General features: G+C 43.0%; 1 protein-coding gene across 1 annotated transcript in view; it reads right to left on the bottom strand.

The window, feature by feature from the left end:
* The window catches only part of FLT3 (fms related receptor tyrosine kinase 3), a 67,135-nt gene extending 43,264 nt beyond the window's left edge, over nt 1-23,871 (bottom strand). The window contains exons 1-3 of the mRNA XM_061133193.1: nt 23,788-23,871; nt 10,152-10,273; nt 3,172-3,374 (exon numbers count right to left, since the gene is read on the bottom strand). Of these exons, the coding sequence (XP_060989176.1) occupies nt 3,172-3,374; nt 10,152-10,273; nt 23,788-23,830 (368 nt within the window). The 5' untranslated portion in view covers nt 23,831-23,871. The remainder of the gene's footprint in view (nt 1-3,171; nt 3,375-10,151; nt 10,274-23,787) is intronic.
* Nucleotides 23,872-26,490: the final 2,619 nt, after the last annotated feature.

Here is a 26,490-nt window from a genome sequence, read left to right as displayed (position 1 = left end):
GGGGAGTGTGTGCCTTCACCTCATGCTGCCTGAGCCCCTTGGAGGGAAAACTCCCGCCAAAACCACATAGACTTGGTGAGATGCCTTCCTTGGTAGCAGGGCATCATTCCTGCCAATGACAAAGCATCCAGGTGCCAGTCACCTGGTCACATGCCTTGGTGCCCCATTTGCAGAACCACACGATGGAACAAGCAAGATGTGCTGAGACTAAGAACAGTCCGTTTTGTACCCCATCCCTCCAGAGGGAAGAATTCAAGTAAATTCAGACACAAAGCATTTTCCTATGAGATAATAATTACACTGATACATCACATGGATGTAAGGAGAGAGATGTCTCAATGTGAGTATTTCTAAGTTTTCAGATACTTGGTAAAGATCAATCTGGCTAGGGGCCTTCGTTTCCCAGGTGGCACTAGTGGTAAAGAACCTGCCTGCCAATGCAGAAGATGTAAGAGATGTGGGTTCAATCCCTGGGTCAGGAAGATCCCCTGGAGGAGGGCATGGCAACCCACTCCAGTATTCTTGCCTGGAGAATCCCCATGGACAGAGGAGACTGGCGGGTTACAGTCCATGGGGTCACAAAGAGTCGGACACGACTTAACAACCAAAAAACAACAACAAATATGTATTTTTTGCTCATGCAGGCATTTTGACGTGCTTTCTTTCTCTGAACTCTTCACATCCCTAGTATCATGTGTGAACTCTTGGGTATCTCATACAAAACTCTGAGATGGTTATCAGATCTGTCTGGTTATGAGTCTGCGTGCACAGGTGTGTGCTCAGTTGTGTCTTGACTCTTTGCGACCCCATGGACTGTAGCTCACCAGGCTCCTTTGTCCATGGGATTCTCCAGGTAAGAATACTGGAGTGGGTTGCCATTGCCTTCTCCAGGGGCTCTTCCCAACCCAGGGGTCGAACCCGCGTCTCTTATGTCTCCTGTATTGGCAGGCCGATTCTTTACCACTGCACCACCTGGGAAGCCCTTAAATTCTATAACTCTTTGCTATGGAGAAGTTTCTAAAAATGTCTTGGTACTAGGTTAACTAACCCACAAAAGACCTATGACTTTGGCTGCCTGACCTACAACAAAAAAAGGCAATCTTTCAGCAGAGTAAAAAGAACCCTTATTTTTTACTTTTCTTTTTGGTCTCACTCCAGGAGCTGCTGTGGCATTTCATGTATGCATATCTATATGTCTATATACCTATCTATCTATATAAATAATATATATGTATATATATGAGTCTCTAAGAAGAGATTTCATTTTGTTTTGCTGGAATTCTGTGGTGTGCAGAAAAAATGATCATTTACCTGCTTTTTAGCATACACAGAGTGGTAAAATCGTGTGGTATTAGATTTTAATAAAATTACTGGAACGTTTCTTTAAGGCAAAATTCTTAATGCTTTGCTTTAACCCCAAGGTAAACGTAAGCAAAAAAAGAGAAGTGAGTAATATGGCCTCAAAAGAGGAAAGGAAAATGAATGTGCTCTAAGGTTTAGAACCAGACTTCAGAATTATAGCTACTGGCCTGAAAACTACTTCAATGTTGGTCTGACCTTATAGAAACAAATTCGAGTCCTTGGTACAATCCAGTCATGGGTGTTCTCCCATGTCCCAGGTAGGCGGCATGGAGCACTCTTTGGGTCATTGAGGGGCTGTTTTCTGCATTGCTTCTAGAAAGACAATGCCTCTGCTACAGTTTTGGGATGCCAGAGCAACCCAAGAATTAGAGAATAAAGCAGTGTAGAATTAGTAAGTGGGCATTCAAATGGCCCGTGCCCCCTGCTTCCTACCCTCCCTGGACGTGGATAGCAGGGGCTGCAGTCAGCACAGGGTTAGATTCAGGGCTTTGCTGTCAATCTTAAGACATGTTTCTGGATCCTGACACCAATGCTCGCCACACAGAGGTCAATTTCTAATGTTTCATGGTATCACACACATTGCAATTCTGCTCATCATTCTGGGAAACAAAACAGGCCAGCAATTCCCAGAAAGAAGTTTCTCACTACTTTAACTAGTAAGCTCTTTGCTACTTTAACCAGAATGGAAGAGAAATTTTCTAATTTTTTATCTTTAAGACAAAATAAAATGAAAACAAACAAGCCATTGGAATTCCCTGGTGGTCCAGTGGTTTATAATCTGCCTGCCTATGCAAGGGATTTGGGTGTGATTCCTGGTCTGGGAAGAATCCACATCCTGTAAGGCAACCGAGCCCATGTGCCACAACCACTGAGCCCGCACTCTGGAGCCTGTGTGATCCAGCAAGAGAAGCCACTGCAATGAGAGGCCCTTGCACTAGAGTGAGAGAGAAGCCGCCACCCGCATCAACTAGAGAAAGTCCACGCATAGCCATGAAGATCCAGTGGAGCCAAAAATAAAATAAGTAAATAAAATTTTTGAAAAACAAGCCACCTTTAAAATCCCGCACGATCTGTTCACTATTTGTTTCACATTTTGTCAGCTATCACTACGTTCTTAGGCCCTGGCTGCTCAGTCTCTCAGTCATGTCCAACTCCATGGACTGTGGCCTGCCAGCTTCCTCTGTCCATGGGATTTCCCAGGGAAGAATACTGGAGTAGGTTGCCATTTCCTCCTCCAAGGGATCTTTCCGACCCAGGGATCGAACCTGCATCTCCTATGTCTCCTGCATTGGCAGGTGGATTCTTTACCACTAGCGTCACCTGGGAAGCCCTTCTTAGGCCCCAAATATACCATATATGTCTATATAACTTTTTAAATTAATAGACTTAATTTTTTAGTACAATTTTACATTTATGGGAAAACAGCATAAACACAGAGATCCTAAACACATCCTTCCCCATTCCCCCCACCAACCCCAGTTTTCCTATTACTAACATCTTGCATGTGTGTGGTGTATTTGCTACAAGTGATGAACCGATACTGATATTAACTACAGTCCATAGTTTACATTAGGATTCACTTTTTGTGTTGCTTACCCTGTGCATTTTGACTGCTATAAAATGTCATGAATCCATGCCCTAACTAATTTTTTGGTTCACTTTATTTCACTGGAGATAAGAGTTACAATGGATGTCTACAGAAGTTTGAAAAGAAACTGCAAATGAAGCAAGAATGTCTTTTTTTATGGGAAGAAAGTATTCCTCCAAAAATTCCTGTGGTTACACATTGCTGCCCTGGCTCCCGCTTACCTGTTTTGTAAATCGAAGTGTGGCTGGCAGTTTAGGTGGCTGTGTTTAAAAACCCAGAGACAGGAAGTGTTCCTCGGGGTGGGGACCAGCACTTGCAGCGTGATGGATGCAGCCATGTCCACCTGCACCGTGGCCGCTTCATAGATGGCTTCTGTACCCTCGGGCCTCAAGGCACACGCCAGGTCTTCCTGGGATTCTGACGCCTGCGTCATCGACAAAACAACGTGAGTTTACTACAAGTGCAGGTTTAATAACTTTTCCTTTTAGCTGGAAGCTTTGCCAAATACCTACATGTTGATTTCAACTGCATACAACACCCAAGCGCATCATAACCCATGGAGGACATATCACTGACTAAAATTCGTATTAGTGATAATTCTCTAAAGAAAAGACAGATATTTTAGGCTGCATTTCTAAAAATGCTCTATAGACTGTTTGTTAAAGTGCTTTATAGTGCTCTATATTTTATAAAGCATTTATAAAAATGCTTTATAGACTGTGCTACCCCCAAGTTCAGAAAAGGGCAGCAGAGGATGAGATGTTTGGATAGCATCACTGACTCAATGAACAAGAGTTTCACCATACTCCAGGAGATGATGGACAGGGGAGCCTGGTGTGCTGCAGTCCATGCGGTCACAAAGAGTTAGACACAACTGAGCAACTGAACAACAACAACAGGAAGAAATAACAAAACAAAGTGAAAAGTGATGTGGCTGAGAAACAGAAGTCCACTACTTTGGAAGGTGCATTTAAGTGCTCTGGACCTTCAGAGCCGGGAGAGGTGACTTCCATGCAGGGACAATGGGGGTGGAGATGCTCCACTGGAGTGCAGCAACTGATCTGGATCTTAAAAGATGGACACAGAATAAATTACAGCAAGAACAACAACAACAAAACCTTGACATGCTAGAAGAAAATACTTGCTATGCATATTACAAATAAAGGAAATAAAGTGCTAATACCCCTAATATGTAAAGAATTTTTTTAACATTGAGAGACACAGAAGCAAAACATGATAGAAAAAAGTGAAAAAGAAATAAATAGACAATTCACAAAAACGTTATAAAGAATGGCTCTCGAACACATGAGAAAATGTTCAAACTCACATATGATCAGAAAAACTCAAACAACATTGAGATAGCACTAATCAGTCACACTAGCAAAATTTTGTTGGTGAGGCTATAAGGAAATATCCACTCTCATACATTGCTGGAGAAAGGCAAACTGGTACACAGGGGGAATCTGGAATTCACCAACACCTAATATAACTACTGTGCACTTCACCCTCTCAGCCAGTCCTATTTTGAGGACTATACGTCCAACAATTGATTGAACATCATTTATAATTGCAAAATATTAGAAATCACCTAAGTGCTGGTACATAGGAAAGCACTTAAGTGCTCATACACAGCAGAGTGACGGAATAAATTATGGTCAATTCACATAATTGAGGACACGCAATTATAGAGAAGGATGAGGACAAGCTCCATGAACTGATTTGCAGTGATTTCCTGGACAGATGCTAAGTGGAGAAACCTGGGTTCAAAATGTTTCTACTTTCAGTTACACTATCCTTTGGGTCACAAGGAAAGGGGCTAAGACAATACACATGTATCTGCTCATTTGTGCACAAGAAATACAGAGCTAATATAAAAAACTTAAGGGACTGGCTCAGTACAGGAGATAGATGGGGAAAGGAGGAAACTTGGAAGTAGGGATGAAGAAGGCATGACACTTCTCTGAGTATGTCTTTTATCACATAGCTTTAGCTTTCAGGACCATAATCATGTTTAAGTTCAGTTCAGTTCAGTTGCTCAGTCGTGTCCGACTCTTTGCGATCCCATGAATCGCAGCACGCCAGGCCTCCCTGTCCATCACCAACTCCCAGAGTTTACTCAAACTCAAGTCCATCGAGTTGATGATGCCATCCAGCCATCTCATCCTCTGTCGTCCCCTTCTCCTCCTGCCCCCAATCCCTCCCAGCATCAGGGTCTTTTCCAATGAGTCAACTCTTCACATGAGGTGGCCAAAGTACTGGAGTTTCAGTTTCAGCATCAGTCCTTCCAATGAACACCCAGGACTGATCTCCTTTAGGATGGACTGGTTGGATCTCCTTGCAGTCCAAGGGACTCTCAAGAGTCTTCTCCAACACCACAGTTCAAAAGCATCAATTCTTCAGCGCTCAGCTTTCTTTACAGTCCAACTCTCACATCCATACATGACCACTGGAAAAACCATAGCTTTGACTAGACGGACCTTTGTTGGCAAAGTAATGTTTCTGCTTTTTAATATGCTATATAGGTTGGTCATAACTTTCCTTCCAAGGAATAAGCATCTTTTAATTTCATGGCTGCAATCACCATCTGCAGTGACTTTGGAGCCCAAAAAATTAAAGTCTGACACTGTTTCCACTGTCTCCCCATCTATTTCCCATGAAGTGATGGGACCAGATGCCATGATCTTAGTTTTCTGAATGTTAAGCTTTAAGCCAACATTTTCACTCTCCTCTTTCACTTTCATCAAGAGGCTCTTTAGTTCCTCTTCACTTTCTGCCATCAGGGTGGTGTCATCTGCATATCTGAGGTTATTGATATTTCTCCCGGCAATCTTGATTCCAGCTTGTGCTTCATCCAGCCCAGCGTTTCTCATGATGTATTCTGCATAGAAGTTAAATAAGCAGGGTGACAATATACAGCCTTGACGCACTCCTTTTCCTATTTGGAACCAGTCTGTTGTTCCATATGCAGTTCTAACTGTTGCTTCCTGACCTGCATACAGATTTCTCAAGAGGCAGGTCAGGTGGTCTGGTATTCCCATCTCTTTCAGAATTTTCCACAGTTTATTGTGATCCACACAGTCAAAGGCTTTGGCATAGTCAATAAAGCAGAAATAGATATTTTTCTGGAACTCTCTTGCTTTTTCAATGATCCAGCAGATGTTGGCAATTTGATCTCTGCCTTTCCTAAAACCAGCTTGAACATCTGGAAGTTCTCAGTTCACATATTGCTGAAGCCTGGCTTGGAGAATTTTGAGCATTACTTTACTAGCGTGTGAGATGAGTGCAATTGTATGGTAGTTTGAGCATTCTTTGGGATTGCCTTTCTTTGGGATTGGAATGAAAACTGACCTTTTCCAGTCTGTGGCCACTGCTGAGTTTTCCAAATTTGCTGGCATATTGAGTGCAGCACTTTCACAGCATCATCTTTCAGGATTTGAAATAGCTCAACTGGAATTCTATCACCTCCACTAGCTTTGTTCGTAATGATGCTTTCTAAGGCCCACCTGACTTCACATTCCAGGCTCTAGGTGAGTGATCACACCATCGTGATTATCTGGGTCATGAAGATCTTTTTTGTACAGTTCTTCTGTGTATTCTTGCCACCTCTTCTTAATATCTTCTGCTTCTGTTAGGTCCATACCATTTACTCACAAAATAGATCATCAACGTCAACCAGGATATGGAGGAACTCAAAATGGAATGCAAAGCAACTGAACTTAACTGTATCACAAATAACTAACATAATCAGAGTGAAGGGATTGGGAAAGAAAGGAACAAACCTAAGTAACTTGGGAAAAGAATGTTTTGGATGGTATGAGGTTAAAGACAAAAAGAATTGCACACAAGTACTGTATTCCCAGGGGCTTCTCAGGGTGGTGGTAGTGGTAAAGAACCTGCCTGCCAAGGCAGGAGATGTTAGAGACATGGGTTCAATCTCCGAGTCAGGAAGATCCCCTGGAAAAGAGCATGGCAACCCACTCCAGAATTCTTGCCTGGAGCATCCCATGGACAGAGAAGCCTGGCAGGCTACAGTCCATAGGGTTGCTAAGAGCTGGACACGACTGAAGAGACTTAGCACACACGCACTGTATTCTAGTTGGTAAATCTTTTTCTCACTGCGATGTGGGTTAGCAATTCTGACACACCAGTGCATGTATGCTAAGTCGCCTCAGTCATGTCCAACTCTTTGCGACCCCATGGACTGTAGTCTACCAGGCTACAGACTCTGTCCACGGGATTCTCCGGGCAAGAATAATGGAGTGGGCTGCCATTTATACCAGAAATGAATATTATTATTGAATGATAATAAAGTAAATTATTTTAGATCATGAAAGCCAGGGGTCTTACTGTCAGAGAGAGAAGTACAACTGAGGAAAGAGAGAAAGGTAGAATGAACCCTTTGGTGCTGAATTGAATTCACAGTTATCAGCATGAACTCATGGTGATAGATAGATAGAGATGATAAAGAGATAAATATAGTATGTATGGATGGGGGGGTAGTATACAAACATGTATCCTTCCTGTGTCTGCCAAGAAGGCCTAGAAGTGACAATGCTCGGGAGCAATAAGCACTCAGCTCTCAGATCTTGGTTTATAAATACTATTCTTCACGAAACCAACGCTTCTTGGAGAAGGGCTGACACAGGAAAAATACAAGATGAGTCTGAACTATGCTATCGTGCCAAAAACTAAGGGTGTGCTTCAGAAACTTTGGGGACACGTTGAAAAGACACAGGAACCAAGCTGAAGTAGCTCCCAATGACCAAAGCTGGAAACATCTGAGCCACAAAATAAAGTGTTAGTTTGGGGCTATAATCCATGCAGTAAAATAAGTATCTACAAGTCTAGACTGATTAAATAAATAAAATGGAGAGAAGAGACAGCTCTTCCTCGCAGAAGAATTTCAGTTAATGAATGTAGAGGGAACAAGGGGAAAAGAAGCTCATCATTAGGAAAACATCACAGTAATAATGGTTGTAGGCAAGATCCACCAGTGGACACTAAAATCAGTGGGTGAAAAACAGAGGAGAAACAGAATATTTGTATCTCCTCCCAATCCTTTTTAACTACAAAGGAGAAATAGTAGCCTTGTAGGGGAGAAACTCAGGACACACCACCTTAATCTTCAAACAGAAATGATAATGATGGGAAATCTCAGATTTGAAACAACAATTAAGTGAATTGTGGAAACAGTAAAATAATCCTATTTTGGTTCCAGGCTATACTGTGACATAGCTCAGGATGGAGTTTCTTATTTATTAGAGCTGCCTTGGCCAGCTTTGTCAACTAAAAAGTGCTTGGTTCTTCCAAAAACCTCTGACTATAAGAGTTTTAGAAAGATGTCTCATCTGAGAACCATGAACTATGGAAGAAATCACAACTGCTTTTGAGAAAAGCCACTGACACCCCAATAATCATCTCACATCAAAGTAGGAAAATATCCAGAAGGAGTGGCTTCAGCTTCAGGAAGGTGAAAGTTCAGTTTTGCCACAGTTAGGATGGTTGCTTGATGTGGTTTAGGAACTACTAGGTCTTAGTACAATCCTGAATTTGCATAAGAATACAATTTACTCTACATAAAAAAGAATATAGAGAGCTTAATACTAGGAACCAAGACCAATCATCATGGATTTTTTTTTTTTTTTAAAGATCGTGATTTAATAAGAAAGCACTTAAATGTGTGCAGCTATTTTCTCACATTGAAAAGACACTAAAAGTTTAAAACATCACAGCACATAATAGTAAAATTTTTTCTTGTCTGCACTAAAATATCATGTATGCCAAATGTCTTAATTATTAACAAGCCAATCTGTTAATGACACCAATATCTGTTAAAAATTTAAACCCAGATAAATAAGTAAATAAATAAACTATGCTTTCGTGCCATGAGTACTCTATAAAAGAAAACAGAGTAACTATACCTGTGTATGAATCCTTAACTGGATAAAAACCATAGAACTGGTTAATTTATGTTCAATTTTTATTGTATATAGACTTCTAACATTTTCAGTTTCTTGATCATTTAAGCTTCCTTCATTTGAGTAAATACCTAGGCTATGTCAGCTGAAGAGCATTAAGAAGAGTAATGACAAACAAGAGTGGAACTTGAAGGAGTCAGAGCCAGTTTATGGAGTGATATGCACGTCAGCTGAAGTCACGAGAAGACCAAGCCAGGCTGTAACGGATGTAGCTATGCCTCAAGAAGAATAGTCTGGGGGCTTCCCTGGTGGCCCAGGGGTATAGAAGCCACCTACCAAAGCAGGAGACACGGGTTCGATCCCTGGGTGGGGAAGATCCCACATGCCACGGGGCAGCTAAGCCTGTGTGCCACAACTGTTGAGCCTGTGCTCCAGAACCTGGGAACTGCAACTACCGAGGCTGTGTGCCACAACTGCTGAAGCCCGTGCGTCCTAGAGCCTGTGCTTGGAGCAAGAGAAGCCTGAGCACAGTATCTACAGTAGCCCCAGATCTCTGCAACCAGACAAAGCCCGTGCAAAGCAACAGAGACTCGGTGCAGCCCAAAATAAATTAAAATAAAAATAAAAAAGTTTGGCAGCCCTATCTGAACTGAACTGTAGAAGGAAGAAGCCACTTACAATATTATTGTGACTATGAGGGCTGGAATTAGGGAAGTGGCAGGGAGACTGGAGAATATGAGGTGGTTAAATGAGAACTAGGAAAGAAAGGAAATTGATAAGACTTGGTAACTGACCAAATGTGAAGGCAGAGAAAGGAAGCAGTCCAAAGTGAGGCTGAGCTTTCAAGCTTAGGATCTAGACGGGGTTGTAAACAGAAATCCATTAAAACAAGATGTTTGTGGAAATAGAAATGAAGTAAATTATATAGGTGGGTCTTAATGAGCAAATGGAGAAAATCTATTTATGTAAACCCAGGAGGAAGTTGGAAATTTAGAGATTCAGGGCTTGAGAGAGAAGCCTGGCTTTATTTTAAAGAGAAAAGGAAATTTTTGTTTCTTATTCATTCTGAGTACCACTGTCCTTTCAGAATCTAAGCCCAAAGAGAATGTTGGGATGGATTCCCAGGTAACAATGAGGAGAGATGTTCATCAATACCCCATATGAGTGTATAGTTACTTAAATATGTAAAAAGAAAAGCTCATAAGCCATAGCAGGTCTCAATAGCTTACAAAGTATGGTCTCCAGAGAAAATAGCTAAAATTGTCATTTTACTATTACTTTACCATGGGATTCGATGGTGATGTCCCCATTGATGAATCATTGTTTCCATGGTTGATTAAAACACACTTGATCTCAGGCAGATCTTGATTTGTAATAGTCTGGAATATCATTGTGGAAAAAACAACTGTGAAAGCAAACAAAGGCAGTGATGTTGATACATGCACACCTTAAAAAGAAAATATGTATTCATCTTACAATAAAACAAAATGTAATCAAGGGAAAGTGGCCAACAGGAAAGTATGCAGGAAGTATAATTTCACAAAAGGCAAGTCTTACTATGAATCTTGAGCAGAGGTCCTTAGAGCAGTGTTTTCCAAAGGAACATTCTTGGGTGATGGAAATATTCCTTATCTGTCCTGTTCAACAGGGTGGTCCTTAGCTGTATTTAGCATTAAGCATTTGAAGTGAGGCTAGTGCAACTGAGGACTGGTTATTTGTATACCAGCCATTTTTTTCTTCTTTATGGTTTCCTGGTGCATATAAAAGTTACGTTTATGGTACAGTGTAGCCTGTTAAGTGTGCAACAGCATTATCCCCAAGAATACAATGTGTATACCTTAACTAAAACATACTTTCTTGCTAAAAAAAAGCTAAGCATCATCTGAGACTTCAGTGAATTGTAGTAGTAACATCAAAGATCACTGATTAAAGATCACCAAAACAACTATAATAATAGTGAAAACATTTGAAATATTGTGAGCATTACCAAAACGTTGACATAGAGATACAAAACGTGCAAATGCTGTTTTACTGTCACATAATTTTGAATTTCCCAGTTTTCTTCTTGTAGCTGATTTCTGGTTTCATACCACTGTGATCAGAAATATCCTGGAGAATATTCACTGCTGTTAGATGGAATGTTCTGTAAATTTCTGTTAGGTCCACCTAGTCTAACATGGTAGTTTAGATGTTTCCTTATTGATTTTATGTCTAGATGATCTATCCTTTGTTGAAACTGGCGTACTGAATCCCCTTTGTGTGATTGCACTGTTATTTCTCCCTTCAGGTCTGTTAGCATTTGCTTATTTGCTTAATTTCTTTAGGTGCTACTATGTCAGGTGCATAAATATTCACACATGCCATATCCTCTACTGGGTGACCCTCTTTTCCATTGACCCTTTTTACCTCTTATGACAGTCTTTGGCTAAAGTCTATTTTGTCTGATGTAAGTATAGATATCTCTACTTTTTTTGGTTTCCATGAGCATGCAGTATCTTTTTCCATCCCTTTACTTTTAGTCTGTGTGTGTCTTTAAAACCGATTAGGAACTTCCCTGGTGGTCCAGTGGTTAAGAATCCACCAGCCAATATAGGGGACACCGCTTTGATCTCTGGTTTGGGCAGATCCCACGTGCCTCGGAGCAACTAAGCCTGCTAGCCCCACCACTGAAGCCAGTGCCCTCTGGAGTCCACGTCGCACAACTAGTGAGCCAACCACCACAACCAGAGAGTCCATGCACTGAAATGAAAAAGATCCTGCATGCTGCAACTGAGACCCAACACAGACAAATAAATAAAATAAATAAGTAGTTTTCAAAAAATTGCTGAAGGACAGTTTGCCAGGTATTCTTGGTTAGCTGTTTTTTTTTTTTTTTTTTTTTTTTCTTTTAGATTTTCAAATATATAATGCCATTCCTTTCTGGCCTACAAAGTCTCTGCTGAAAAATCTGCTGATAGTACTACAGAGGGTCCTCTGTATAAAACAAGTTGTTACTTCTTGAGGCCTTTAAGATTTTCTCCTTGTCTTTAGTTTCTGACAGTGTATCTATAACGTGTCTCAGGAGGTCTCTTTACATTCACCTTATCTGGAAGTCTCTGGACTTCTTGGACCTGGATGTCTGTTGCTTTTCCCCAGATGAGGGGATTTTTCAGCCATTATCTCTTTGAATAAATATTGTGCCCTTTCTCTTTCTCTTCGTCTTTTGGGACCCCTATAATGTGACTATTAGTTTAGTTTGATGGTATCTCTTAAGTCCCTTAAACTGTCTTCACTCTTTTCTTTTTTCCCTTATTGCTCCTCTGATTGGATGAATTCCACTGCTCTGTCTTTGATCTCAGTAATTCTTCCACTACATCCAGTCGGCTGGTGAACTCCTTTTCTGAATTTTTCAGTTATCGTATTCTTCTTAAGCTTTCTCTCTCTGTGGGAATTCTCACTTAATTCATGTATTGTTCTCAGGGAGCATCAGTGAACATCTTTATGACTCTTAGTTTGAATTCTTTTTTAAAAAACAACTATCTATTTATTTATTTTTGGCCGCGCTGGGTCTTCTTTGCTGCCTGCGGGCTTTGTCTTGTTGCAGAGAGTGGGGGCTACTGTCTAGTGGTGGTTATCAGACCTCTCATTGCAGTGGCTTCTCTTGCTGGATCACACAGGCTCTGGAGTATGGGCTCAGTAGTTGTGACGTATGGGCTCAGTTGCCTTACAGCATGCGGAATCTTCCCGGACCAGGAAGAACCCACATGCTCTGCTTTGGCAAGAGGATTCTTAACCAGTGGACCACCGGGGAAGTCCTACTTTGAACTCTTTACAGGTAAATCACTTATCTCCAGTTCACTAAGGTTTGTTTCTGGAGTTTTATCTTATTCTTTTGTTTGGAACACGCTCCTTTCTTTCTTCATCTTTGATTATCTGTGTTGGTTTCTGTGGATTAGATAAAACAGCCATATTATCCCAGTCTTCACAGAATAGCCTCTTGTAGAAGAAATCTCATCCTTCCACCCAGGCTTAGTTCTTGGTGGTTTCTCAAATTACTTTTTTTGTGCTTATTGGCTCCCAGTAGTAAGGATGTGTCATGATTTGCTAGTGTCCTAAAGGGGAGGAGATTTTATTTTCTTGGGCTCCAAAATCATTGGGTACGGTGACTGCTATGAAATTAAAAGACGATAGCTCCTTGGATGCTATGACAAATCTAGACAGCACATTAAAAAGTAGAGACATCATTTTGCTGACAGAGGTCCATATAGTCAAAGCCATGGTTTTTCCAGTAGTCATGTATGGATGTGAAAGTTGAACCATAAAAAAGGCTAAGTGCCAAAGAATTGATGTTTTTCAATTGTGGTGCTGGCAAAGACTCTTGAGAGTCCCTTGGACCACAGGGAGATCAAACCAATCCATCCTAAAGGAAATCAACCCTGATTATTCATTGGAAGGACTGATGCTGAAGCTGAAGATCCAGTACTTTGGCCCCCTGATGTGAAGAACTGACTCATTGGAAAAGACCCTGATGCTGGCAAAGCCTGAGGGCAGGAGGAGAAGAGGCTGACAGGATGAGATGGTTGGATGGCATCACTGCCTCAACGGACATGAGTTTGAGTAAACTCTGGGAGATAGTGAAGGACAGGGAAGCCTGGTGTGCTGCAGTCCAAGGGGCCTCAAAGAGTTAGACACAACTTAGCAACTGAAAAACAATGACAACAAAGGGAAGATCTCAATTAGTACCTAGATGCACAATGAAGCTGGACTCTCAGGCAGTGGCTTTTAAAACACACAAGCAGACCTCTTTTGGGGAAAGAATGGGAGCTAGTGTTTCTGTCTGCTTTCTCTGCACTGAGCCCTAAAGTATAGTCAGTTAATAACAGCTTCTTTGTTCACTGCAGGCCAGTGGGACCCACAAATGCAAGTCCTGCTGGCCACCAGATCAAGGAATGTGTCCTCTGGGTGGCAGTCACAAAGGCCACAGTTTTAGATACATGTATAAGCTCCTTTCAGAGAGATATGAGAGGGGAAATGTGTAAATGGTGCATCTAGCCTCCCCAGGCTCAGGCAGAATTGCAGTCAGCTCCTAGATGTATATTAAATTAGGCTGAAAACAGACCTCTTTAAAAACAATCAAAAATGGGCAGAAGACCTAAATAGGCATTTCTCCAAAGAGGACATACAGATGGTCAATAGGCACATGAAAAGATGCTCAACATCGCTAATTATTAGAGAAATGCAAATCAAAACTTCACTGAAGTGTCATCTTACACCAATCAGAATGGCCATCATCAAAAAGTCTACAAATAATAAATGCTGGAGAGGGTATGGAGAAAAGGGGACCCCTCTATACTGTTGGTGAGAATTTAAATTGGTACAGCCACCATGGAGAACAGTATGGAGGTTTGTTAAAAAAATAAAAATAGAGGGAATGCTCCAGTGGTCCAGTGGTTAGGACTTCATGCTTCCACTCTCAGGAGTCTGGGTTTGATCCCTGGTTGGAGGACTAAGATTCTGCAAGCTGCATGGAATGGCCAAAAACAAAAACCAGAGTGACCATATGATCCCGCAATCCTACTCCTGGGCATATATCTGGACAAAATGATAATTCAAAAAGATACATTCACCATAATGTTCATAGCAGCACTATTTACAATAGCCAAGACACATAAGCAACCTAAATGCCCATCGACAGAGAAACGGATAAAGATGAGGTATACATATACAGTAGAATATTACTTAGGCATAAAAAAGAATGAAATAATGCCATTTGCAGCAACATGGATGGACCTACTCATTATCATATTAAGTGAAGTGTGAGACAGAGGGAGACAAATATCACATGGTATCACTTACATGTAGAATCTAAAAAATGGTACAAATGAACTTATTTACAAAACAGATTCAGACATAGAAAACAAACTACAGTTACCAAAGGTGAAGGCTGGGGTAGGGATAAATTAGGAGCTTGGGATTAACAGATACACACTACTATATATAAAGGAGAAAAACAACAAGGTTCTATTGTATAGTAGAGGGAACTATGTTCATTATCTTGTAATAACCTATAGTGGAAAAAATCTGAAAAAGAATATGTATATACACACATGTATAACTGAATTGCTTGGCTGTTCACTAGAAACTACTACAGCATTGTAAACCAACTATATTTCAATAAAAGTGTTTTTTTTTTTCCAAATAGGCCTCTTTAAGGAAAAGACTGGGAGAAGGATGTTTCTGTCTGCTGACTCAGCACTGAGCCTGGGGGTATAGACACAGTGAGTCTTTGCCAACCCTTTACAAACTGTTTCTTTGCTTGCTAGGGTCTCTTGGACACAAGTCCCATTGGTTTTCAGAGCCAGGTGTTTTAGGAGCCAGTTACCTGCTGTGATAACCCTGAACTTCAGCAAGTCATTTGACCTCTTTGGGTCCCAACTTTCCTAATTTGGTAAAAGAAGACAGTAGACCCATGTGGTATAATAAATATACTTGGCCTTAGATCAAAATGTATTTGGTCTTTCTCAGCACCATGCATGCGTGCTCAGTCGTGTCTGACTCTTTGTGACCCCACAGACTGTAGCCCCCGGGGATCCTCTGTCCATGGGACTCTCCAGGTAAGAATACTAGAGTGGGTTGCCATTTCCTCCTCTGGGGGATCTTCCCAATCCAGGGATTGAACCTGTGTCTCCTGCATTGGCAGGTGGGTTCTTTACCACTGCACCACCTGGGAAGCACTCTTTCCGGCACAAAGCTCCTAAAATCCTTGGAATTTCCTGAGCAACAGGGGTGTCTGTTGTTATTCACAACGAGCCCCTTTTGGGCACTCCTGAGCTTATGCTAACAAGGTGACTTAGGGCGGGTCGCCTCTGCAGCCCCAGGAGCTGGGGTTGTCCCAAGAAAGATCCAGAGGTTGGAGGGGTGAGGCTGAAAACTGACCTCTGGGCAAACAGGGAGGGGCGTGTGCTAATTAAACTCTATAAAAATTCTTGAACTGAGAGATCCGGTGAGCTTCTGGGTTGGGGAACTGGATGACATTCCAAGCCCTCCCCACACCCCTTGCCTTGCCCTCTGTATCTCTTCCACCTGGCTATCCTGGAGTTATATCCTTTCATCATAAACTGGTAATCTAGCAAGCAAATTGTTTTTCTGAATTCTGTGAGCTGTTCCAGCAAAGTCATCAAACTCAAGGAGGGGGTCCTGGGAACCTCTGACTTACAGCCTGTGCTGGTGGCCACCTGGACTTGACGCTGACATCTGATGGGGGTCAAGAGGGCTCTGAGCCCTTAACCTGTGGGGTCTGATGCTATCTCTGGGGAGAGAGTGTCAGAATTGAGTTAAACTGTCGGACATCCAATTGGTGCCCCAAGAACTGCTTGGTGTGAGGAACTCTCCCACCCCATATACACGGGGTCAGCGGAGCCAGGAGTGGTCAGTGCGAGTCCAGGGAAGGAGACTCGTGTGCTCTTCCTCGCACCTGGGATACTCTCATCGCTGTCATCCTCGCCAGTGTCTGCTCTTTCTCATGATTTTAGTAAACGACAGTCCATTTGCTCAGGAGCTCCAAATCCATAGCTCCTATGTGTGCGGCTACATATCTGGGCGGCCCCCAGGAACCTTACGCCCAGACTGAACTCCCCCCTTTCCTTCGGCCCCCTACCCCCTCCTCTGTTAGTGCCAGCACACCCACTGTCCCCAAAGCCAGAAGTCACTTTCAACTCCTCCCTCTCCCCCACTTCCCATCATCCAGGCAGCTGCCAAGCCGTGACATTCTGACCTCCAGATAATCCCCACATCTCTGCATGGCTCTGCCTCTCTGTCACCACCGCCCCAACTCCCGTCCTTGTCGCGTCTGGCCTGGACGACTGCCAACTGCTTCCTCGCTGACCTCTCTGCCATGGCCTGTCTGCCTGACGCCCATCCTCGACACAGACCCCAAAACTGTCCTTTTGGAATACACAGCAGCGCTCCAACATGCGTCACCCCTCTCCTTCAAACCCCTGAACAACCTACAGCACTGGCCCCTACCCCTTCTTGAGTCACAGGCCACACTGAAGAATCTGATGGAAGCAATTAACCCTTACACACACACACACACACACACACACACACTCAAACACATGCACAATATACACATACACATACATTCATACACATAAAACACCAACACACACACACATACTATACACACACATACACACTCAAACACACGCACAATATACACATACATTCATACACATAACACACCAACACACACACATACACACAATACAGAGACAGACACACATACACACAAAATATACACACACAAACACATACATACACACCCACAATACACACACATACACACTCAAACGCACACACAATATACTCATACATTCATACATATAACATACAACACACACACAAACACACACATACACACAATATACACAGACACAAACACACACACACTATACACACACATACTCACTCAAACACATGCACTATATACACATACACATACATTCATACACATAACACACCAATACACACACATACACACAATACAGAGACAGACACACATACACACAAAATATACACACACATACACACCCACAAAATACACACACATACACACTCAAACACACGTACAATATACACATACATTCATACATATAACACACCAACACACACACAAACACACACACAATATACATACATATACACACAATACAGAGACATACACATGTAATATACACACACACATACACACCCACAATACACACACACATACACAATATACAAATACATACACACACATATACACACACACATACACACACGCACATATACACACATACACACAATATACACACACAAACACACACACACCCTAAAGGACACAATGGACCCCCTCCAGAGCCTCTTGGGCCACAGGAGAACATCCAAGTCCTTTATCACATCACATCACTCCTTACACATCATACACATCTGAGCCTCTGGAAGCTACCCATTGAACAGGCTTCATTTTCTGAGTTGACAGCTTCTTAGATGAGAATTCCCCAATCCTGGGGGCCTTATACATTGTGCCTCAGCAACTCAGGATGGAATTACAGAGTCCGTCTGCTCCGTGATTCTGACCGCTGTACTGTTCTCTTCACTGTCCTGTTTGCCTGGAAAGTCCTTATTCTCCCCTTCCCCTGTCAAGTCTTAGCTTTCTTTTATTTATTTACTTGGCTGTGCTGGATCTTAGTTGGGGCATGTGAACAGTTAGTTGTGGCATGTAGGATCTAGTTCCCCAACCCAGGATTAAACCCAGGGCCTCTGCATTGGGAGCACTAAATCTCAGTCACTGGACCACTAGGGAAGCACCTAAGTCTTAACTTTCTAATCAAGATTTGACATCACCTCTTCTGGGAAGCTTTGCTTGATTTTCTCAGTCTGTGTTGGAGGCTCAACCTCGGTCCTTATTTCTAAAATTACACTGCAGTTTTCCTTTTACATGCTTACCCTGTGCCACCAACACCCCCAACATTAGACTGTGCCACCAACACCCCCAACATTAGACTGTGAGCAGGAATCTGAACCATGTGGCACCTGGCTGGACCACACGGTACTCCCAAGGGTCTAAGAAGGCAAGGAGAAAAACCCTGTAACTAAATCCTGACGATTCCTCCCAACTTGAGGCATCTCTCTTTCTGCGAAGCACCTGTCTGACAAGGGATGAAGCTGCACTCTACAGTTATTATCTGAAGAAGCAGTAAGATATTGCTTATCTCCCTTTCACAAATGAGGAGCTTAAGTGCAGAGACATTCCTGGCCAGAATAAAGAACTCAGGTTTTCTGACTGTGTTGCTCACCCTAACATATTCAATTGCATGACCTCCAAGCACAGAACCCCTAACATTAGGAACATTGTAACTCAAATAGCAAAGCAGCGGCTTCTCTGGTAACTCGGTGGTCACGAATCTGCCGGAGACACGGGTTCAATCCCTAATCTGGGAAGAACGCACATGTGGAGGAGCAGCTAAGACCATGCTCCACAACTATTGAGTCTGTGCTCTAGAGCCCGGGAGCCACAACTACTGAGCCCACTGCCACGAGTACTGAAACTCAAGCGCCTAGAGTCCATGCTTTAGAACAAAAGAAGCCGTGGTGATGAGAAGCCCGCGCACCCACAACTAGAGAGTAGCCACAACTGAAGAAAAAAAGCCCGAGCAGCAAGGAAGATCCAGCACAGCCAAAAATAAATAAATCAAAGTTTTAAAAAACATAATGGTTTAAAGAAATAATGACAATATCCTGTTTTAAAGTAGGCTGCAAATAATTTTATGGCAGATTCTTGGCCACCAATGGACTTACAATGACAGCAGTGAAAAAATACTTTTACTGTTTAACCTAAAAAAATAATAATAGTTCCTCTTTTGGATCTTACGCAATTCCTCTAGCCACAAAAGAACAGTGTGTGTGTACTTTATATTATTTTTAAATTTCCTCTACATGTGTTGGGACCCATCGAACAGAATTGCATGATTCCAACTAACGATCATCAGAGGGTTCTACAAAAGCTGTTATCACTTGAAGGCTTAAGGATGATCTAGCCATAGAGGTAATTCAGTCACATATACGTAAATCTCACAGACCCCCAAACAACAGAAAAACCTTCAGCCATAGAACTATGGCCACCTAAGATGAAGCTAAGACTTTTTTGGAAATCAATATTTGAAAAATAGTAAGATCACAAACTCATCTTGATGAAAACCAAAATCAATATTTGAAAAATAGTAAGATCACAAACTCATCTTGATGAAAACCAAAAGCTTGATGAAAAACCTTCAGCCATAGAACTATGGCCACCTAAGATGAAGCTAAGACTTTTTTGGAAATCAATATTTGAAAAATAGTAAGATCACAAACTCATCTTGATGAAAACCAAAAGCTTTATTCAGTCTTGTGAAATTCACAAGACTTTGCTATTTTGGAGTGAATAGCAAAGGGTACAGCATTGTGGCAAGAACAAGCTAAGCAAATTAAAAATGAGGCCAAGCTAGTTTCCAGCCCCTCAATTTCCGCCCCCCCAAGTTCTTATTCCTCTCCTCTTCAAAGTCCTTTTCAAAATCAAGAACAATGATAAAATACAATACTTTTGAGATTATTTGTTGTTGTTTTTTTTTTTTTTAAACCAAATCAGAATCTTGACCCAAAGATTAAGGCAATATCTGGTGGCTATTTGGAGATTCAGAGAGATCACAATCTTAAATACTGACAAGGGCTCTTGTCACATCGCTTCCTGAGTTTCATCAGAGGATGAAAAAGGTGAGGGGAATAAAAGGAATTGCAGAGAAAGTCATGAAGCTCAGCCATCCTGTGGGCTTCTCAATCGAGCAGGGATGCTCTCTGGGGAGGAAAATGCAGCCAACAAATTTGTTCAAAGAACCATTTGGAAAATTGCTTCTTCCTAGAATCTTAAAAAAATAAATGGCCATATTTCATTCTGGAACAGTCCATTTTTTAAATTTCAAATGAAAGAGTCATTTCATTCCCACAGCCGTTAAATCCAGTAATATCCATGTGTAAGTAGTCGTAGGCAACAAAAATCCTGGGATTCACGCTATCTTCCTTCTACAGATATCTATGGATCATGACAACTGTATTGGAAGATTTAACTAACTGAAAGCATACTTTATGCTGAAATGTTTTCTTGGAGAAAGGCAATGACCATGCAATTTTAAAATAGAATTGAATTAACTATTTATATGTACGTTCCCTCGTCCCCATCTTTATCATCTTTGTACCCTCATGGTGCCTAGCACTGAAATAGGTGTTCAATAAAAGTTTGTCAAATAAATTTCTTTTTCTTCCTGATGCAGGCTCCCTCTTCATCTTTTTCCACCCCCTGGAATATAAATGTCTTCCTCTCCCATACTTAAGATCTCATTACCTGACTGTTCTTCAGCTAAACAACAGGAAACTTCAACAAGAACGAAATCTTTACTGATAACTAAAGGGTTAATGAAAGTGCCTTTTTAGTTATAAAAAGTGGAGCCAAGTAGTTAATAATGAAACCTAAGAGGATAATTTATTACAGATCCATTCAAAGTAACCAAGAAGAAATGAACAGCCAGTCTAAACTTGTAGGATGGCATGGATTAGAATGAGGCTTTTAGGACGAAAGGGAATCTTAACACCAGGTCACCAGGTCTGGTGTCCCCATCCAATCCAAACTTTACCGAGCATCCCTTCTGTCTACCTCCTTCTGAGTTGGTCCCCCTTAGGCTACCAGGTCACAGGCAAACAAAGTAAGATAAGCAACAAGATCAAAGGATGTCAACTAAATGTGGAGGTCAAAGCTCTGAATATGAATTTCCCAGCACTAATGAAAGTAACACTTATCACAGTTACTGAGATCCTAAAATCTTCTTCCTAGCCATGATCAGTACAGAACGCAATTAGGGCCATGAAGAGTCTGTGTCCATTCTTTAAGCACTACTTAGAAAACCTCATCATTCTTCTTGAAGGTAGAGCTTACAGTATAATGGAAATGGGAATTGCATCTGACAATTCAAGGTAGTTAGAGCTTTTTTAACATTTAAAGTCCTTGTTTTTTAGCCTCTCACTTTATGTTGCTTCATTCAAGGAAATCTGTAATGGCAAGTCTTGACAAAGATGTGCCAAGGAGCTCCATATGCTGTTAGTGGGAAGGTAAACTGGTGCAACCATTTCAGAAAACTGCTGGACAATATCTACCAAAACTAACATATGCCTCTCTCTATAATCTAGGAATTTGATTTGAGGGTATCATCCAAAGAGAAATGAGTATTTCTGCCCCCAAACATGTAAAAGAGTATTCACAGTAGTGTTATTACTCTTCACTACACAAAATTGGAGACACATACAGTGTTCTTCAACAATAGAATGGATAGATTGCATAGTCTAGTCATACTAAGGAAAAAGCACCTAGCAATTGAAAAAAAAAAACAACAAAAAACCACAGTTATTAAGAACAAAGTTGAATCTCATAATCACAATGCTGAGTGAAAGAAACTGAACATTTAAAAAGCACATAATAATGGTTTGGTTTACATGGTTTGGTTTTCCTGTTCAAAAAAACAGGAAAAACCATGGAATCAGTAGTCAGAATAGTAAATGTGACTAAACCAGCGTGATTCTAATAAAATTCACACCACTTTTTTTCCTCTCTAAAAAAAGTCAGAATAGTGGCTACCTCAGGCAAGGGGGTGGTAAATCAGAGGGGGTAGAGTTTGAATTGCTCTGTATCTTTATGAAATAATGATTAGGCAGGTACCTGTGTATATAAAGGGCTTCCCTGGTGGTTCAGCTGGTCAAGAATCCGCCTGTAATGCGGGAGACCTGGGTTCCATCCCTGGGTTGGGAAGATCCCCTGGAGAAAGGAAAGGCTACCCACTCCAGTATTCTGGCCTGGAGAATTCCATGGACTGTATAGTCCATGGGGTCACAAAAAGTCGGACACAACTGAGTGAGTTTCACTTCACTCACTGTGTATATAAAACCTAATGGAGTTGTACTATTAAGATGTGTGCATATTTGCTATCTGTGAATTATGCCCCATTTAGAAAAATCTGGAGAGAGATGTAGGAATTTCTGAGATTGTCCTGAAATATAAAAGAATTCAATGCAGCTTATATACAGTTGCATGTACTGATGTTTATACTTTCCCAAAGCCTTTGCATGTGACTGAAAAACCCACTTACCACTTCATGTTACACATTAACAGAAAGCTAACTTTTTGTAATAGACTCTGAAAAACATATTGTACTGTACATTTAAAATGTACATATTTACCAATTAACAGAGATGTTTAGGAAATGCAAGATGCTTTTCTACTCTTTTCCCTCTTATGTTTCATTTTTTTCAACTCTATAATTCTGAATTATTTGAAACAAAAGCTACTGGAAATAATTCCTGCACATCTATACTGCAAGTATTTTCTCCATGGACCACAGAAGATGCAAGACAGACTGCTAGGATTTGGGAGTTGGAGAAGACACAGTCAGACTCCCTCCGTGGACAGAGCAGGACAGGCGGGCCAGGGGCAGTGAGTAATGGTCCCCCAAGGCTGCAGAACTAGGAACGATCCGAGGCTTCCTAGCCCCCCAAACTCTGCCTCCTTCACCCTAAATGCAAATCAACCCTCTCCTCTTTCCAAACAGATGAACTGGATCTAAAGAGGACTTTTTTTTCCCCCCGGTAACAATTATGCTATCCAGATTATTTGGGAACAGTCAGCTGAGTCCTTGAAAAGCCTCTTGGGGTTTAACGCCAGGATAAAAATCGAGTACAAGAGGAGGGGGCAGCGGGTATTTTAAGATGTAAATCCCGTTTGCATAATATTTCCCAAAGTATCTACTCATTGATCCAGTAGACATTCGGCGGGGTGGGGGGTCGTTACCCGAGATGACTCGCTTTAGGGAGAACCCGGGCGCCTTTTCCCATTAGAGTTCACTCCCGATATCAAAACCTCAAAAGAAGAGTTGGAGACGCCACCCAGGAGTCTGTGGTACCGGGGTCGGCGCACGCGAGGTCCCGGCCCCCCGGCGCCCAGCTCGGGGCCGCAGACTCGGGCGGCTGGCCCAGAACCCGGGCGCGCCGGGCGGGCGGACGGGCGGGGCGGCCCGGGCCCCGCAGACACCGATTCGGCGAGGCCCCCCGGGGGTCGGGACGGCCGGTGGGTATTGCGGCCCCGAGCCCGACCGGCGACGCGAGACCAGCGGGAGGAGAACGCCCGGTGGGCCCGGCTGGGGCCGCGGGTGACTTCAGGGCGAGTCGGGAGGGCGCGGAAGAGGGGAGGGGCGCGGGAGCGAGGGACGGAGCGGGGCGGGGAGGCGCGCGGCGGCGGGGACGGAGGAGGCGCGCGCCCGGTGCCCGTGCCGGGTGGGGGCCGGGGGCCGCGGGGGCTCGAGCGGGCGAGCGGGGCCTTACCGAGCAGCGGCAGCCGGCCGCCCAGGCGCGCCAACGCCGGCATGGCCTCCGGAGCCCGGGGTCCCCAGGCCGCGCCGGCCCAGCCCTGCGATGCCGCCCTCCGCGGCGCGCCCCGCGCTGCAGGTGGCTCGCTTAAGGATGCGCGTCACCGACCGCAAATTCCCTCGGACTGGTGCAAAGTGGAAAGGGGGGGGAGCATCCCTCTCCCCACCCGCAGGGGCTGTGCCGGGGCGCCGGTGCCTGGCGCAGCGCTGCGGCCGAGCCCACGTGCCCGCCGTGGTCCGCAGCCCGCGCTCCGCCGCGCCCGGTGCTCCCCAACTGTGGCGGGGGAGACTGGGCGCGGTTCCACCCGGGAGGTCGCAGGGGCTCGGCGGCCCCCGACCGGGGAGGAGGCACGACCGGAGCTGCTGGCTCCCCCACCCACCCCGCCGGGAGTCCCGGAACCCTCTCGATGAGCGTGGGGACAACTGAAGCCAGCCACCGTCCACCTCGCTCGGGAGGGGTTTGAGGCCGCAGGATGGGCGCTACAGCCGCGCGGCACGCGGACGCCCCAGGCTGGCGCGCGGGCGAGCCGAGGGTCGCGGTCCACGCTGGGTGGATCCTAACTGCGGACCCACGATCTTTGTGTCCCCCGCCCCGCTCCATCTCCTAGGATGCCCAGGATGCAGTCCACAGCGGCAGCAAGAAAAACAGGCTCGGTTTCAATGTCAACCAAGGCAATCAGGGAAGCTAAACACCAGCCATAGAAACAAAAGCAAAACACAGGTCATCTCGGGCTTTGATTTCTGCACTCATAATTCTTGTTCTTCATTGCATAATATTTCTACTTGAAATTATTTCCTTTGCAATAAGTTGAAGATTGGAAAGCCCGGGTTGTCAGCTCTGAGTCTTCCCTTAACCAGCCCTTGACCTTCACAAAGTCACTCATCCTCTGACAGTTACCCTACCCCCCACCGCACCCACCCCTTGCTCACCAGTAATGGAGCGGAATGGACCACGCGGCTTATAATGACTCCAAGTTCTAGCAATTCCACGCTTTTCATTATTTCAATCATGTTCTAATCAAGCGTGATAATTGACATGTGCATTCTTGGCCATACAGTCCTTTTCCTCAGCTGTAGTCTAGAGTAGGAAATTTTTCTCCCCTAGAGCATGACAGAAACTTGAAACGTGCTGCAGCCACTGTGGAAAACAGCGTGACAGTTTCTCCAAAAATTAAAAATAGAATTACCATATGATCCAGCAATTGCAATGCTGGGTGTATACCCAAAAGAAATGAAAGCAGGGTGATGAAAAGATGGTCTGCACAACCATATTCTAGGAACATTTTTACCAAAACCCAAAAGATGGAAGCAACCCACACGTCCATCAAAGATGAATGGATAAACAAAATCCAGTGAATGGATAAAAATGGTATATACATACAATTGGGACATCCCTGGTGGCTCAGCAGTAAAGAATCCGCCTGCCAATGCAGGAGACCCAAGTTTGATCCCTGATCTGGGACAATTCCCCTGGAGAAGAAAATGGCAATCCACTCCAGTATTCTTGCCTGGAGAACCCCATGGAACCTGGCATGCTACAGTCTATGAGGTGGTAAAGAGTCAGACATGACTTAGCGACTGAACAACAACATAATACAGCTAGGATCTTATTCAGCTTTAAAAAGGAAAGAACTTTTTTTTTTTTTTTTTTTTTTAGGAAAGACTTTCTGACACATGCTACAACATGGATGAACTTTGAGGGCATGTTAAGTGCAATAAGCCAGGGACAAAAACAGAAACACAGATTCTACCTGTATGAGTTCCCTGAAGTAGTCAAATTGTTGAGGCAAGAAGAACAGTTGGGTTGGGGTCAGGGGTTGGGGAGATGGGGAATGGAGAGTTGTGTGGTGGGGACAGAGTTTCAGTTTTGCAAGATGAAGAGAGTTCTGGAGATTGGTTGCACAACAGTGTGCATGTATTTAACACAATTGTACATGTAAAAATGGTTAAGATAGTAGCTTTTATGTTATGTGCATTTTACCACAATTGAAAGTTTAAAAAAAAATTTTAAAGCCTCTACCTTCGGTCAGACACAACTAGAGAAAGAGACATTAAGTTCAGTGAGACATGAACAAATAAACGTGGTGAAGCAGGCTTGGATGGGAAGAAGAGTGGGCTAGCAAGCCTTCCAATTGCCAAGATCCAAGGCATTACCTTTATAGCTTGATCACTGCCTTCAAGGAAACTGATGGTTACAAGTTTGCAACAGATCAGCTTGGGTGGAGCACTGTTCAAGGATACAAAATCAAATCAATAGTGCTGCTTTGCCAAAGAATCTTAGATACAATGCAGAAAACTGTGAGAATGGAAGTGAGAGAAACATGAATGGCTTCTTTGCACTCCTGATTCTCCCTGGAAATTGTTGGAGAAACATAATTCTAGAAAGAGCAAATTTTATAGACTGAAAATCTTGGGAGTATGAGGTATAGTCTAACATTTTAAATTTTTTTAATTTTTAATTTATTTTTTAAAATTTAGTTTACTGAAGTGTAGTTGATTTGCAGTGCTGCTTTAATTTCTACTGTACAGAAAAGTGGTTCAGGTATACATACATAAATATGTATACATTCTTTTCCATTATGACTTATCACAGGATGTGGAATATAGTTCCCTGGGCTATACAGTAGGATCTTGTTGTTTATCTCTTCTGCATATAGTG

Source organism: Dama dama, chromosome 30 (assembly GCF_033118175.1).
Source record: "Dama dama isolate Ldn47 chromosome 30, ASM3311817v1, whole genome shotgun sequence".
Lineage (NCBI taxonomy): Eukaryota > Metazoa > Chordata > Mammalia > Artiodactyla > Cervidae > Dama > Dama dama.
Note: the sequence above shows the minus strand (reverse complement) of the source record. Positions and strands in the feature narration are given on the sequence as shown.